A 17345-nucleotide genomic window follows, 5' to 3' on the forward strand; every position below is an offset into this window, starting at 1 on the left:
TCGTAGGTGGCTGTGTTATCTTGTCATCATGTTAACCCGGTTTATGATAAGTGGTATTTAGAAAGCAAAAGGTCAGCTGGAGTGTTCTGTATCATGGAATGGCTTGCTCAGATTAATCAGATAAGAAGGTTTTTTTAATTAAAGTAAAAAAATAAATCCATAAGAGAAAATGACAAGTCTCTAAAAATGAACAAGTAAATTGTTAAAAACATTTTAACATCTTATTGCTGAAATTGCATACAAGGGTAAATGTAAAAATTAAACCTTTTTAGTGCATTTAATTGCCACATTACATCAAAGTGCAAATATATAAATAAAAAAAATCATACATAAAAATAAATCAGATTACTCCAAAAAAGAGAGAAAAAAGTAAGTGCACTGTACAGTGTTTCCTTTCTTTTAGTTTGAAATTATCTCAAACTTTGGAAACTTTCTCTCGTTTTCTTTGGCCTGAATCTATGAAAGCCCGGTTTTGCCACATAATTTTTTTTTTATTAAACATCCATTTCTGGCGCACACAACTTTGTTGTGGGCCTGAAGGTTGAAGCTGTTGCTGTATGAACAAGGCTCCTCTGCTTCATCTCTTGTTCTGTCTCCTCCAAAGCAGATTGTTAGACAAAGTTCACTACAGGGATCAGAGGCTTAGTTTGATACCATGTGATTCTATTGATTGTAGCCTATTTAATTTTCAATGTGTAAAGCTTTCTGCCACTGGGGTAACGTGGAATTGCGAGAAATAAAGTCAAAATTGTGACAAAATTAGGCAAACTTTTTTTTATGTGATGAAAATGGGCTTCCACATGACTTATTATTTATAATTTATAATTTAAAATAATGTGCCTGGATGATTTTTTGTATTGTAATTATTCAAGGAATCATTTTAGCCCTAGTATATTTATATATGTTGGTTTAATCAAAGTAAATGCCCATACAGTTAAATTACCTAGTTTGTTGCATATTAACAGAAGAAACATGCATTTGTCTATCAAAACCAAAAACTAGCTGTTTCAAACTTTTAACAGGCACAGTATTTTTATGTAAAGTAAAGGTTGCAGGGAGAAGAGGTGAAGGTGGAGGAGTTCAGGTATCTGGGGTCAACAGTGCAAAGTAATGGAGAGTGTGTGAGAGAAGTGAAGAGTGATTTTTGATAGAAGGGTATCTGCAAGAGTGAAAGGGAAAGTTTATAGGACTGTGGTGAGACCTGCGATGTTGTATGGATTAGAGACAGTGGCATTGAGCAAAAGACAGGAGATGGAGCTGGAGGTAGCAGAGCTGTAGATGTTGAGGTTTCCGTTGGGTGTGACGAGGATGGACAGGATTAAAAACTAGTTTATTATTTACTAGTAATGCGCGGGCATATAGGACGTTTTGGTGACAAGGTGAGGGAGGCAAAATTGAGATGGTTTGGACATGTGCAGAGGATGGACGAGTTATATTGGTAGAAGAATGCTGAGAATGGAGCCACCAGGAAGGAGGAAAAGAGGAAGGCCAAGGAGGAGGTTAATGGATGTGGTGAGGGAGGACATGCAAGTAGTTGGTGTGAAAGAGGCAGATGCAGAGGACAGGGTGGTATGGAGACGGATGATCCGCTGTGGTGACCCCTAATGGGAGCAGCCGAAAAAATAATAAGAAGAAGATATGTCAACATAACAGTTATATTCAATATAAAAAATAAAGCAAAGATAGTGCTGTGGCAAATATGCCATCTAATGGTTGTTTATTGCTACTGCAGGAACAGCTCATAGCATGTTTAATCAATCTGTTCGGAAATTATTCTATTAATGTCAGTGAACTTGTGACAATAAAACCACTGGCTTTCTACTCCTGTACTGAAAAATCTAACCTGAAAATCCAGAACTACTACTACTACAAAAAAAAACCATTATATAACACACACACACAAAAACTCAATACTCAATTGAAATCAATTCAGTTTTATTTGTATAGTGCTTTTAACAATGGACACTGTCTAAAAGCAGCTTTACATAAATAGATAATGGATATACATTTAAAATTTATAAGTTAGTTATCCCTAATGAGCAAGCCAGTGGTGACAGTGGCAAAGAAAACGTTCCCGAGATGGTATGAAGAAACATTGACAGGAACCAAACTCATCTGAGTGACACCATATGCCCAATAATTATACAACTTAAATTCCAAACAATGGTGGGACACTATGTAAAATTTAAGTAAAACCGGAATGTAATAATATGCAAATCTCATCAACCAATATTTTATTCACAATAGAACATACCAAACATAAAATGTTATTGCCTGTTACCAGCACTTAGTTCAAAGTCTTAAATCTATGATGGTATAGAGGTGCATTAGTGCCCATTAAATGGGCTTGCACATCTGGAAAGGCACCATCAATGCTGAAAGGTAGATACAGGTTTCAGAGCAACATATGCTAGCATCCAAACAATGTTTTGTAAGGAAAGGCATTGCATATTTCAGCAAAACACTGCTAAACTGCATACTAAACTGCATCTATCACAATTAAGTTGAGTGCTTGAGGGCATTTTGCACATCATGAAATGAACAAAATTATTAAGAGACAAATGGGACAACATTTATCTCTCAGAACTCCAGCAACTGGTCTCTCCCAGATGTATAGGGGACGCTACAGTGTTAAGCTTGGGCTTTTTTTTTTTTTTTTTTTATGTTGCAGCCATCGAATTCAAAATAACCTTATTTTATTTTCCAGTACATTTCCAGTTAAAAAGAAATGATGCTTTATTGTGAATAAAATGAAAATCTTTGCATTTTATTTTATTTTTGCATTTTTTGGAATGGCAGATGCAGTTTGATCAGTTCTGGGGCTATTCAACTAATTACTAAACAGTTATACAATGCTCATTGTATGATTGAGCTTAACATGTTATTCACTGCATGTAATTCTTTTCATTTTATTATTTTTTCATTATAATAATATTGATTTTCAAGATACTGTTCACAAACATACACCAAGGGCACATACACAAAATCACATAACTATTTTTTCACTTTTTTATAATTGTGTATTGACTTGATAAATAACTTGCGTTTAAATTAAATACAAAATCTACAATGCCTGGCCAAAAAAAGTCGCCACCTGGATTTAACCTGATAGGTCACGCCCCCACTTTTGGGACTCCCAGCTGAAAATGACTGACTTAACTTTAAATAGTAACAGTTCCTGACAAAAGTGGTCTAACTCTTTCATCATTAATAAGATCTTGGATAGAAATTAATGCAACTCTGGACAGAAATAAATGCTGTAACATGGCAGAAGGTTATTGAAACAATGTCAAGGTGAACATGTGCAATAATCTAAGCAAAAGAGGTTAAATGAAATATGTGTGTGTGACTTTTATTGGGCCAGGCAGTGTACAGTACACTAGACAGTATCCCTATCAAACTGGTGTAGTTTCAATCATATATTTACTCCTTTCCATTATAACTTTGAAATTTATACAGCTGTGCTCGGAAGAGCAGGACAATGAGGAGGAGGAAGAATTTGGTTCCACAAACAACTAATGGAGCAGACACAGCACACAGAACCTGCACAGAACCACTGACATATTTATGTGTGGATTGGCTTTGAAAACTTTATTTTTCCCTTTTACAATCACCCTTGAATGAGTATAATTGTTTATGAATAATTGTTTGGTGGTTTAGGAGCATGTGTTCGACTGTAGGTTTCTAGTAAAAAAGAGACATTAACATTACTTACAAACCTCTCGTCTTTTGTCGGCTCAACCAAGCACTTTGATTTTCAGACATAAATATTACACTGTAGTGTATTGGAAAACAAACACCAACTCATGACACACATACATAAAATCACATGAGTATGCTTATTTTTTAATTAATTTTCCTTTCATTTTATTCTTTTCTATGCTTCAAACTCCAGACCTAGTCCAAGCTTGTGTCCACCTGTATTTATGTTCTTTCCATCCAGAAGGGTAGAGAGGGTCAGCTTAACTCCTAAAAACAGAAATAAAATATAAAACATTTCTCATTCTTAATATAAAAATGTAAATGATGAGCATAGCAACATGTTAACCTATGAGGTTAATACATATTAAAAATTATTTATTAGCACATATAATCAGAAACACAAAACATGATCATATAATTAGTGATCCTAGTAAGACTAGATATTTTGAATTCGAAAAAGTAGGAAAAAGAAAAACAGTCCAGAGTTTCAGGTCAATATTTAACCCAATTCTGACATCTGAGAATCTGAGTGATATATGCCAAACCTTACCTTACTTTGGCCTCATATAAATGTAAATATTTCAACAAACTTGAATTCATTATTAATAAAAGACAAAATTTTATACTTGTGATTGTTATTAAGTTTACTTGTACTCACTATTACAAATAACATTAGGGTGAAATTAGGATATGTTGGTGTTACCTGGTTTCAGGGTCTGAGTGTATCCCATACCAATAAGACTTGAGTTGTTCACTTTGGCCTGTTTACCAGACACAACACATTAGCAAAACACTTTCAAAATAACATTATGTAACAACCTGTTTTTTGTTGGGTTTTTTTAACCATAACATTTTGCCAGCAAATAATTGAGTTTATAATCACTTGAGTTTTTGCGTGTGAAATAATAATAGGAACACTGTCCCCATCTAAAGTTTCATTTTATTTCTTATGTGTCAAAGGTACTAGGTTAAAATTATAGGGTGCAAACATGGCTTCTGCAAATAATCAAGTCAGACAGAGACGTGGCAGCTCTGCAGCAGTCAGTTATTAACCAAATCCTAACAATAATTGGTAAATATTGTAAACATATATAGAATGTTATCATTGTTATTAATTAATATTGTACAATTAATAAATATTGTAAATTCATTTAGGTTGGTTTGATTATTTATTAATTAATTAATTTATTCATTCTGGATATCTTGCCATTACTATCTTTCTTCAGTTAGCTGGCAAGCAGTTGACATTTTAAAGCTTTCATTTATAATGAGGAATAAAAAAAAAAAAATTAATACATTTAAAAAAAAGATAAAAAGGTAAATACAAACAGAGCAAATGGAGAAAACAGAGTACACACACAAACTTCAGTAATATACCCCAATACTTAAAATCTACTATTCAAAACAAAAACACACTCTAAAAACACTGGTGAAAAGGTCACTCCTTCTTCTTCCGGCTTCTCCTATTAGTGGTCACACAGCGGATCATCCATCTACATACTCTACATCTGCCTCTTTCACAACAACTACTTGCATGTCTTCCCTCACCACATCCATAAACCTCCTCCTTGGCCTTCCTCTTTTCCAACTTCCTGATGGTTCCTCCTCAGCATTCTCCTACCGATATACCCCATGTCCCTCCTCTGCACATGTCCAAACCATCTCAATCGTGCCTCCCTCACCTTGTCTCCAAAACGTCCTACATGCGCTGTCCCTCTAATAAAACACTTTTATTTGTCACTTCATAAAACAAATACATACCGAGAATGAAGCATTTTCATCAGTCTGATACCTCGCTGCTATTCCAAACTGGGTGTTACTGTTTCCAGCAGTCCAGGCCAGATTGACTGCAGTCTCCAGCTTGTCATTCACCTTCTGGTAGATTGATCCACCAAATTCAGTTCCATCATTTCTGCAATTAAAAAAAATATATTGGGGTTTTTTGTTCGGAGGTGAATACAGAATTTTCAAAAAATGTTAACCTTTAAACAGTCACTTTGAATTAATGTCATGGAGCCAAAAGACGACATAATTGACACAAATAGCTCATTGGATGAGAATTTATCATTGATTTTTTTTTTGTTACTGTTGCATATTTGCATATTAACTTTATATGTTAGAGCCAAAATCTACAGAAATATGGCATCAGCATGAACACTATGAGGCAAGCATAGAGGAACTGTACATCTTTGAAAGAAATACACTGATTAAAATGAGTGGAATTGCAACAATGCAATGACATGCTACAAGACAATCAGTACTACATGATTTAAGTTAGCACCTTCCTAGCAAAAAGAATAGTACTTAATCTCATGTGACCAGTAATAAGATTTTGTAGTGAACACAAACAGTATTTTGCAAAAGACTCATCTTGCTTCTGTGGTGTAAAAAAAACGTGTTGGTGTTTGTAAACAAAATCACAAGATCAACACGGACTCGCTTTTTTTACATGATGCACTTCATCCTCCCTTCATCCATCTTCCTTTGACATGAAAAGGAATATATTTATAAACACGTTTCTGAATCTGATATCCAGCAGTGTGTATGTAAGAAAAAGTACAAATCCCCTGTAATATAATTTTTATATATATATTTTTTATTTTACATTTCTTCTTGAAGAACTCACTTCAAAATATACCTAAATATTAAAATTAAAAGTACTGATCTATATATTCTAATAATTTAAGCAGTTCAATGTTCCAGAAAAACATGAATTCTGTAAAAGTGTCTATGTTGAACATGCAATACCGAGCAACAGAATAATCCATAAAAAAATATATTCTAAAATTCTAGTTTTCTGCAGATAGCTATTAGTTAAATGATGAAATGGTATGCAAGACTATCCAATCTGACTTACTACTAAAAGTAACTTCAAGATGAACTGGATGACTAAAACAAAAAAAAAAAAAAAAAAAAAGTTTATGAAACATACACATTAGTATGAAGTTGAAATTCGTTAGTCTTGTAGCCAATAGCAAAATTGCTATGAGTGACTCTGTTCTTCCTCGGCTCAAACGTAGCCTGGTAGCCAGCAAGCCAGCCCTCATAGCCCACCACTACTGCACCATGCACAGCAGTGCCATTAATGTCGTAGTCTACATCACATCCAAGATTTATGTGCTCTCGCTTGTAGTTAGTCTTCATCTTCCCACTCTTCTTGCTAGTTAAAAGAAAAAAATATCAGTTGAAGTTATATTCATAGTATTCATAATGACAATGTTCAATTCAGTTACATTACATTTACATTTGCGGCGTTTAGCAGACGCCCTTATCCAGAGCGACAGTTAAGGTATATGGAACCATGTAGTGGAGCTTCATGCACAGTTTTTGATAAAACAAACAAAATAAAAGGTTTTGTACTCTATATTGTTGTATACTGCAAATAATTTATACTGGCCTTTATAGAAAACACCACAGCACAAGATATTGTTTCATACCCTGTGTTTGGAGAAAAGGATGCATCAAAGGTCAGCTTCAATCCCTTCGCCGGCTAGAGACAGCAAATGATAATAAATCATCAGAGTTTCTGTATGCAAGTTTTGTATAAAAACTTTGTATCCTTGGCTTGTATCCTTAAAAATAAGCAGACATGCTGAGAGATATCAACATCTGATCCTTTCAATTTCATGCTTCTTTTCCCTGTCATTCTACGGCTTTCAGCCAACACAGCAAGAGAGGAAATGTTTTAGTTCTTCGTCTTCAGCAAGCTTTAGCAAATATGCTCCACACCTTAGATCATGCCCTGGTGTTCGTTACTCTTACCCTCCATGTCCTGCATGACATCAAATATTCATGCATCTCTCACACTTCCTGCCTTCACTTCAGCTTTTACCTCTGTAGCTTCCAGCACCCCATCAAGCTTTTTAGACCCTAAATACTTTTTACTCTCTACTGCCTGAATTATGCTCCAATACTTTCTGTTCTTCACTATTCTTGTCCATAGACCTCCTCTAAGCCTAGGAAGTGTTTTCGCTGCTTGGCTGTCAATCAGAGAGAATTAAGAGCTGCTCTCACTAAGAAAATATTATACAGCTCTCTTCTGTTCTGTCTGTCTGTTTTCTTCTGATATGAAAGCTAGTAACATCTTGTTCTAGGAGGGGAAGCTAGAAGCTTCTGCACATGTTCACTCCACATCTTTACTTCCTCTCCAGGTTTAAATGTGCTGATTGCATTACACTACACACAGTATCTCACCTGGTCTTCTATGGTGATCTCTGTGCCCAGGGTGTTGTCGGTGTTCCACTTCTCTGTTACGGTCAGCCCATTTTCAGCCCATTTGTACCTTGTCTCCAAAGCACCGGTTATTTTGCTCGTCTCAGTGTTGGCAGAACCCATGCTTTTAAATTCCTAAGGTTAGATTAACAAAAGAGATAAAATGGAAGCCTGTTTATACAAATCCACAATAACACCCAATAAATCTGGTCATAAGAAAAGAATCTTATACACTCAGGAGAAATCTTGTTGCTCTAACTATTTTTTACAACAATATTATTTTCTTAACAATATTTTAAGTAAAACATTAAAAAAGAAAAGGTCAGCAATAACAGACTCAAAACAGATAAATGTACAGCAAAAACTGTCATTTTAATGCAGTTAAACTATATAACTATATGGCTAATATAATGCTGTTGTTTTACCATTTACTTACTTTCTTATAAATTGTTGCGTCTACTTAATTATTATGACTGTACACAAGTGTTTAATACTGTTTATTACTTACAAGTCCATTTTCTGACTTTGTTTTCAAATCCAACTTGATAAGACCGAAGCCTAAAAATGCAAAAGGAGGATATTAGTCTCTTACACACACACACACACACACACACACACACACACACACACACACACACTGGTATCCTTTTATACTACACCATGTTGTGATACTATTATATACTACACTGCCTGCTGAGATTTAACTCAGTAAATAGGTAAGAGGATGATTACTACTGGATAATTACTGGGCTAATTAATATGGTTTTGCTGGCAATTTCTTATTAACCATAACTGATGCAGTGAGTAGCTTGGAATACATATCCTGTGGTTGTGGAAACGATAATATTCTGTATCAGAATGGCCAAATTACTGGCCTGAATCAAGCAAAACAAAACACACAAAACATCAAGGACATTGCTGAAGCAAGAGAAAATCATGATAGTGGTGAGCCATCATTTTCCAAGAATAAATGTAGCCAGAAAAAAAGTTTAAATGATCATAGATCATTTAGGCGAAAAAATAAACTAAATACAACAGTAGAACTTACTTTATTTTTACATATTGTAGCCTTTAAAATAAAGAGCATTAAAATTAGACTGTGGTCTGATGAGTCCAGATTTACCCTGTTTCAGGATGATGGGTGCAACACTGTAAAAAAAGGTTAACCCATCATGCATCCACCATTTACTAATCAATAACAGATCTTGGCGAGAAATTTGAATGGAATTAAATGTTGTGATATTGCATAAGCTTAATAAAACAATGCAACTATAAATATGTGTTCCACATAATAATACGGTGTATTTGTTTGGCCAGGCAGTATAAATTACTACAGTAGTATGTCATTTAGAATTCTACAATATTATAGCCACAATAATACTGTAACAAAAACTGCATATTACTAGAAATCTAGCTGCCAGATTTTAGCCATGGAAAGAGTAGCTAGCTCACTAGCACACTAGCTCGTCATCCTGCTCAATTTTTGCCATGCAGCAAAGCCAAATGATTATTAATGCTGATTATTGATACTGACGCAAATGTCCTGGTTTACAACTGGTCTTAAAATCAATTCCCACAACCATGTATTTGGTTTGGAACCCCATGCTTCCAAATAGCTAGATACATGTCTCTTGTTTGCTCATTTATTCTTTTGTTCATTAATTAATTTATTGCCATTTTGTTTATCTGTGGAAGAAAACTGGAGAAACCTGGAAAACGTAAAGAACTACCGTAATTTCCGGACTATAAAGTGCACCCATATATAAGCCGCACCCACTGAATTTTACAAATATTTTTATTTTTAACATAAATAAGCGGCACCTGTCTATAAGCCGCATATACTGGCTTTAATGAAAGACACGTTGCACTCGGTGTAACGGGTGAAATATGTTGCGCTTCCTTTAGGAGCATAACGGTATTTTGGGAAAACCCTTAACGCTGTTGCCAAGAAAAAGTAAAAAAGCACTAGTTTTGGAAACCTGTCTGTGCTTATATGATAGGTTTAAATAAAAAATATTTCTCCTGATGCCGTGCAGCTCAGGTGTGTTTTTTTCTTTTCCGTTCGGAAATTTCATTGGTCTAATGTTATGTCACTCAGTTTTTTTGGCTTGAAGTTTGTGAAACTGGGAAAAACCCAGGAAAAACTCATAAATTAGCCTCTTCGTTGTTTAAGGGTTCAAAACGTGGAAAAGTAGCGGCTTATAGTCCGAAAAAAAAAAAAAAACGGTACTTTGTATTTAATTTGTAATCAACCCTTACCATATCCTTTGCTAAAGACATCCTTGGCAGACTTGCCGAGGTCGATGTACGCTGGAGGAATGTCCATAATCTACAAAACACGCAAACACAATTATAACTACAACTAAACAGCAAGCCATAAGATGTGGATAGAATATTACTATGAAATATGTAAGGGGTAATCCATAAATTTTAGGGCAAGACATGGAGCAAAGCATACAAAGAGATAAAGCAGTGTGATGTGTTTTATTTAAATGTATTGTAATAAATAGTTTGATAAAGTAGAAAAATGTGAGATGTCCATGTGTGTGTGAATTACTTGAATCCAAATACAAGAAGAAATTATTTATAGTATTTAGTTAATTGACAAATAATTTTAAATAACAAAAGCAGGCATTCATTGTTTTTTTATTTTGATTAACCTTTTATTATTTTAGGCTTCAGAAAGTAGTTTTCCTCAAGTATTTTCCACATTATATTCTGACTGGTGTAAATTTAAAATACTATCCGATTCAGGTACACTCTTCAGGAGGTAGGTGTAACAAAGTCTACAATTAAGAAATGCTTTGATTAATATTTAAAGGTAAATTACGTTTACCTCAAGATTCAAACCACTAGTAACACTAGAAAAACTAGAAAAAAAGAGATTAGACATTTAGGCTTCATCACAGTACAAAGGGATAATGACTCAAAACGTTCTGTGCAACACCCCAATAGCCTCTTAAAGCAGAGAAATTCTATATTCTTAAATGGCAACTGTATATACTTGACTGTAGAATGCTCATATAAACAATGTGAATTACACATTTTCATAATGCACGCAGTCAAATTTTTTATTGCAATGTATTGGTGCACACACATACTACGGTAATGTTAGTAATGTTTCCACTATGTGCTGTGGGTGAAATGGGCATTAATTTCCACTGAGACACAGGAAGAAATTTATTTAACTGTAGCTTTGAAAAAATTGGTTCCCCCTTATGTTTTACAGTTTCAGTATTTTTAAAGCATTACTGGTGATATATTTTAATGTTTACATCATTACATGTATGAAGTTTCATCTTTTTCTTGAACAACTACCTTGAGCACACCAGGAAAAGATTTGAGCAAAATCAGGAGAAACGTGTTTCCCCCATATACACTACAGATGAAGTAGAATTAATGTAATAATGATGTTGGTAGTTTTTCCACTTATATTTTTTTCTAATGAAAGAAAAAAAAAACACCAGCCAATTTGCTAATTTATATCAAATTGGGTCATTCATGTCGATTCACAAATTCCAAAAAGTTGGCTGAATCCATGTCTTCAAACTACTTCAGACTTTTTTGAATGCTAATATTGGTATTTGAAATGGGTAATTACCAAGAACTGCTGAGCAGATGTTGATGCTTCACAAAATATAGCTGGTCTAATAAATGGATCAGATTTCTTGTTCTTATTCAAAGCTAAGTTACTTTCCAGAGATACCAAATAATGCCAAAGATGTATCAGTCTTATATATTCTTTTTGGATGCTCACAGAAAAGACATACTGTAGATAGAATCTAACACTGTATTCACAAATGTACATGTAATGTTTACATATTAAAAACTAAAGTAACAGGTGAAATGTCTCAGATTCAAACCTATTTAAATCCAACAGTTGAGAGAGGAATGTTTAAATGTTCATAACATTAATTTCTTCAAAGACCTTGCTGTCGATCTTGCATTTACACCCCTAGTTTACAGCATCTGGTGCTAAAATTCCATGCAAAATTTATATTAAAGTCACCAAACAAATATCATCTCTCTAAAGTCGTGTGCGCACTGTGCTATTTTGGCCACGATTTGGTCTTCTGAGACAAATGTAGGAAATCCTAAATGATTCCTATAATCCTAGGGTAAAATCTGTAGTCTTTGATCACTGGTTTGACATTTACACCGACAGCCGATTGCTGGCCATTGTGATCATTTTTTTCCTCTGATGAAATTCTGGCAGTGTCAGAAGGTTTTAGACACTTTTCTGCAACGTGAATTCTCCTATGATGAGCGTCACACAAAGAACCAATGGGAGAGCTGAACCTGATAATGCAATTAAAGCAACAACTTCAAACCACCTCAGAGAAAATGTTGAAGTTATGGAGGGGAAAGTTGTGTTTGCATGATGGTTTTATTATTAAGAAACAAAATTAACGCTGATAGTTTTTGTTTGCTGCTAACTAACATTAGCATGAGAATGCGAGGCTCTTTTTCTTTTGTGTGTCAGTTTTTGACTGTCGTACAGTCTGACATTATGACAACTGAGATCCTACAGTGATACATGGGGATCGAGTTCAGTACAGTCTGACAAGCAACAATCGCAAAAGACTACCAAACATTGTACAGTGTGCATCTGGCATAAGGCCACTTGAACAGTGGGAGGTCCATGTTTTAACCACGAATAGAAATAAAACTTTACCTTCTCAATAGGCATATTCTAAATCTTAAATATAACTTTTTATTTAATTTTATTTGAATACTGTAGTATATTGGGTTACTGGCAGCCTCAGAGTGACATCTTAAACATTATTTTATTTCCAGGTTTCACAGCTGCTTTAAGGAAGGCACGATTGAGATGGTTTGGACATGTGCAGAGGGGAGACAGGGGGTATATCGGTAGAAAAATCCTGAGGATGGAGGTGCCAGGCAGGAGGAAAAGAGGAAGACCAAGAAGGAGGTTTATGGATGTGGTGAAGGAAGACATGCAGGTGGTGAATTTGAAAGAGGCAGATGTAGAGGACAGTAGTATGCAGACAAATAGGAGCAGCTGACAGAAGAAGAAGAGTTGTACAATACAATAATAGTAATTATAAATATTACAAATATATATAATGTACAATATATAATATACTTTGTAACACAAATTAATTCAATTTTGATTTTGGCTACATTAGTTGGTATAAACATTACAGCTGTTTCAATTACTCTATGGCTGTATTCAGCATTAAAGACTTCACCAGCAGAGTAAGACGAATTGTATAACCTGGTGTTATTGCGATAGGTAAAACTTATTAAGCTTGTGCTGATTTCATTATTGCAAAGAGTGATGTATATTAATGTAAATGTATTTTACTGTCTCTCTCGTACCTTTTGTTTGAAAGGTGCAAAATTGCCCATGTCAGGCAGTTAATGTATTTTTGGGTAAATAACGGTACTCCTTTATATCCATGTAAATGATCAGGGAGCTTCTTCTCCAGCACTGAGCCTGACCTACTGTCCAATCCTAATACAATAAGCGACATCTCCACGTTAATAACGTGAGAACAGCAGCGTGATTCTGCAGAATTTTGAGTGAGCTAGGTGTATTCAGATAAAATAAAATATTTAAGAAATTCAGACTACAGTTTTTAGCACATTAAGACAAGAAGAGACAGTATAACCCGAGACCCGAGAAAATACCTGATATCTAATGGTCAAATCGTGTTTAGGCTTCAAAAAGCAGAGACAATAAATTCTTGAAATATCTATACTCAGCAACTTTAGTGACAATACATAATTTAGTGATTAAAATGAAACATTGATAGATACCTTAATTTTTGGCTCAGCCAGGTGGGATTTCCCTGTTAACTGGGCAAATAGAATATTTCCTCTTCAAGGGCAACGCCGTTTGCGTTATTTTGCAAGCACATGCGTAGTTGATGTCGGCCTAATACCGCATTCGAGTAGAGGTTGTAACTCGTAATTCTCTACCTCCGATCAGAAAAAAACCAAGACGCGCCTCACCTCAGAATTCCTACTCGGGAACTCAATAATAAATATGCACTGATCAGCCATAACCTTAAAACTGAGGGTGAAATAAATAACAATATAGTACAGGAAAGTGAACAGGTAATTCTCCAACTGGTGTATTTTAAGCAAGAAAGAAAGGATCTGAGCGACTTTAATAAAGGACATATTTTGACTCAGGACTCTGTGTTTTCCCTGTATGCAGTGCTTAGTAGATTTAAAAGTGATCCAAGGAAGGACAACTGATGGAACCTGTGGCAGGTCCATGGGTGGCTAGGGGTGACAGTGGGGAGTATATGTGAAAGCCTGTCTGTTCCGATCCCACAGAAGGGTTGTTTAAAGGGTTGTTTGTTCATGGAAGCTACAATAGGAAGGTCAGAACACACCATGAATTGTAGATCGGAGCTGGATGGCCCACAAAACAAAGTATCGATGCAAACTCCTTTCCAGTGACTGAAACACCTACAGTGGCCATGTGAGAAACTGAACCATGGAGCAGTGGCCTTATCTAAAAAATTATGTGGAAGGCTGGGTGCATTGTTCACCTGTGGAACATATGGCACCAGGATACACTATGGGAAGAAGACAAGATGGCAGAGACAGTGTGTTGCTCTGGGCAATGTTCTTCTGGGAAACTTAAGATAATATTTAAGGGATTTTGTGTAACTGAAGGGTTTTTACAAACTTTTTACCAAATATTATATGCTTTCCATCACCCATATCCCAACTCTTTTGACATTTAGGTTGATGAAAAATCTGTAAAATAAACAAACAAAACAGCATTTTTTAAGTGAATACTTTTATAAAATAAAAATGAACTTTTATTATAACACTGTTGTGTGCACCAGCGATTTAAAAGATTTAAACAGCAGAGAAGATGAGACATGAGTATGGATTAAAGAAGAATTGCAAATTATATAAATAATTGAAGAAGAAAAATGCATGTTTGAAATAAATAATTTTTAGCAACATTTGGGTCAGGTATATTTTTCAGCACAGTTTTTATCATTGGTTTTAGGATCCTATATTAGGATTCACAGCTGTAAATGTACCACAAGAAGATAATACCAGAAATCATCTGTTTTTGGAACTGAGGTTGATTGTTTCAGTACACTTGGTTGAAAGCTAGTAAACTAATGTCTGTGATGAGCTGATATTGTCTGTAAGATGATTGTAGGTTTGGTGTCTGCCACAATGTCTTATATGTATTATGATCTTTGCCAACTTTTGGCACTTTTGATAAAAAAAGTTTGAGGTTATTTGCTTTGTAAAAAGGGATGTAAAAATCCATTCCATAAATAAATTATTTTAGTTCCCTAGTCTAATTTATTGTAGTAAACCTTTAATTTGATTTATCAATTTATTTTTGTGTGAGATGTGCATTTATTTAGTGGTGTAAACGTATCTCTATTACCAAATAGCCCGTGTGAAAAGCCATTTCAGCCTGTGAGATGCTTAATATGTGCATGTGAAATAAGTTACTTATTAGCTCAGATATCAAATTTCTTGGCAGGTAGGGCTATAATAGATGGCCAGTGGCATTGGCCCCAGAAATAAGTGAAGGTTTTGATCTTACTTTGGGTACTATTTTGGGTCTGCTATATTAATTATTAATTAAAAGCATGCACCAAAAACAATCATTTAACAACAAGTCGATAAGTATTCCGTTTAGTTCATGTAGGTAAAATGTGTCATTCTAGTCATGTTTTGAATGTATCTCCATTAGGCTAATTTAAATATAAAAGTAGAAGAGGAAGAGGAAGAAAAAGGAAGAAGCTGAATTGTGAAGTTCCCATCTTCTCATATCTCAGCTTGTTAGGAAGCTGGGTTAATAGTGCTTAAGAGCCCACCAGTGGCAGCTTGACAGTGTTAAGGCCTAAACCCCCAAACTCCTGGTAGGTAACAGAGAGCTTTACCTATTTAGCCACCAAAATTTGAGCAATTGTTTGAAGATTTATAAGATTTGAAAAAAATGTAGTTATCCCTTACCTTTCCTGGCTCTACTGATATATTTTACCATATGCTACAGTATGTTACTGAGTATCTCCCAGGTAATTACATTTTGTAAAATAGCTAAAAATCGGAATACTGAAAAGATGGTATTATGAGTTAGACAGAAGGTGGCAGTGTGCACACAATCCAATAAGTAAAATATCTGACAACGATCATCTCAGAGCAAAAAAAATTGGAGGTATTTTTTATTTGTGTTTCTGTAATTGTGTTAGATCATTTATTTACCAATAGAGCAATGACCATCTATTCCAGGCATTAGTGCTCGTTTATTTTTGGTGTTTATTATTCATGAATAATTATACACTTATTGTATTTAACAAAATATTTTTTTATTGTAATTACAGAACAATGATTTGGAAGCAATACTAACTTTGTAACATGACATTCCAAAGTAAAATTTCACTAAATGCTGTCAGTGACAGTTTATGAATCATTAATTTTCTTTTATATTTGATGTTTGATTATGGGTTTAAACATAATTAAGGTCTATGATGTAAGTGACTAAGCAATTAAACAAAATCAGTAGAAATTATTTGCTCAAAACACAAGTTTGTTATTTGTTCTTTTTAACCCTATAACAGGCATAATACAATAATGTTAACTGTTGAATGCTTATTTTTTCTTAATCGTCACAAATTGAATCATATTTTCAGTGGTTTTTTTTTCTTTTAAATAGCTGTTTTTTAAATTACATTTAAATATTAGTTATATAGTTTAATAATTATGGATGTCTATAAATTACTCTTTTAGGGTAGCAGTAAAATCACTTACTCAACACGATGGAACAAGTTCATTTTTGAAATAGATTTTTATTGCACACCTATCCAAGTACTCAGATACTTAGAAAAGGTTAGATTATTTTGTTCAGTATTTTTGGGTGTTTATTCTTACACACACTTGGGATGATCGTGATCATGACTAACAAATTTTATTAGATTTAGCACTTTCTATAACAATTTATAAAAGAAGAAGAAAACTTCTACATGTTTTAGTAATCCATAGCTGAATCCATAATTCTTGAGAGTGGGTTCCTTGTTTAATCTTTTTCATAATTGTAGTATTTAACTTCTTCACTTTAATAAAATACTTTGTGAATAATAAAGTGTAGCACAAGAGTAAATATATGGATAAAACAGGATTGTAACAGTAAATGCAATTTGTTCCTGTATAGTGGAAAAACATGTTGGCAGTTCTTTGGATGTTGTTTATATTGCTGTATTTTATTCACAATAGAATACATAATACATGTCAAGTGTTTAAACTGAGGAAATATACTATGATGAAAAAATAAGGTTAATTAGAACTTGATGGCTGCAATATGTCTCAAATTGGGACAGGGCAATTTTTATCATTGTGTAGCATCCCCATTTCTTTCAACAACATTATGTATACATCTGGGAACTGAGGAGACCAGTTACTGGAGTTTTGGGAGAGGA

General features: G+C 34.3%; 1 protein-coding gene across 1 annotated transcript; it reads right to left on the minus strand.

Annotated features, from left to right (window-relative positions):
• Positions 1-3820: 3820 nt before the first annotated feature.
• vdac1 (voltage-dependent anion channel 1) lies at positions 3821-13832 on the minus strand. The gene is made up of 9 exons (XM_046868288.1): positions 13699-13832; positions 10174-10243; positions 8423-8472; positions 7897-8049; positions 7140-7192; positions 6635-6862; positions 5464-5614; positions 4406-4463; positions 3821-3969 (listed from the first exon to the last, which is right to left on the minus strand). The coding sequence occupies exons 2-9, from the start codon at positions 10238-10240 to the stop codon at positions 3878-3880; spliced, it is 852 nt and encodes a 283-aa protein (XP_046724244.1). The 5' UTR covers positions 10241-10243; positions 13699-13832; the 3' UTR covers positions 3821-3877.
• Between the last annotated feature and the right edge of the window lie 3513 nt (positions 13833-17345).

Source organism: Silurus meridionalis, chromosome 15, assembly GCF_014805685.1.
Source record: "Silurus meridionalis isolate SWU-2019-XX chromosome 15, ASM1480568v1, whole genome shotgun sequence".
Classification (NCBI taxonomy): Eukaryota; Metazoa; Chordata; class Actinopteri; order Siluriformes; family Siluridae; genus Silurus; species Silurus meridionalis.

What these genes read in the sequence shown, in the direction of transcription:
- vdac1 (XM_046868288.1), bottom strand. Translation starts at nt 10,240, where the DNA reads ATGGACATTCCTCCAGCGTACATCGACCTCGGCAAGTCTGCCAAGGAT. An exon ending in TTTCAACTTCATACTAATGT is followed by an intron (nt 5,615 to 6,634) that starts GTATGTTTCATA and finishes TTTTAATTGCAG; the next exon opens with AAATGATGGAACTGAATTTG. An exon ending in ATGAAAATGCTTCATTCTCG is followed by an intron (nt 4,464 to 5,463) that starts GTATGTATTTGT and finishes TCTGGTAAACAG; the next exon opens with GCCAAAGTGAACAACTCAAG.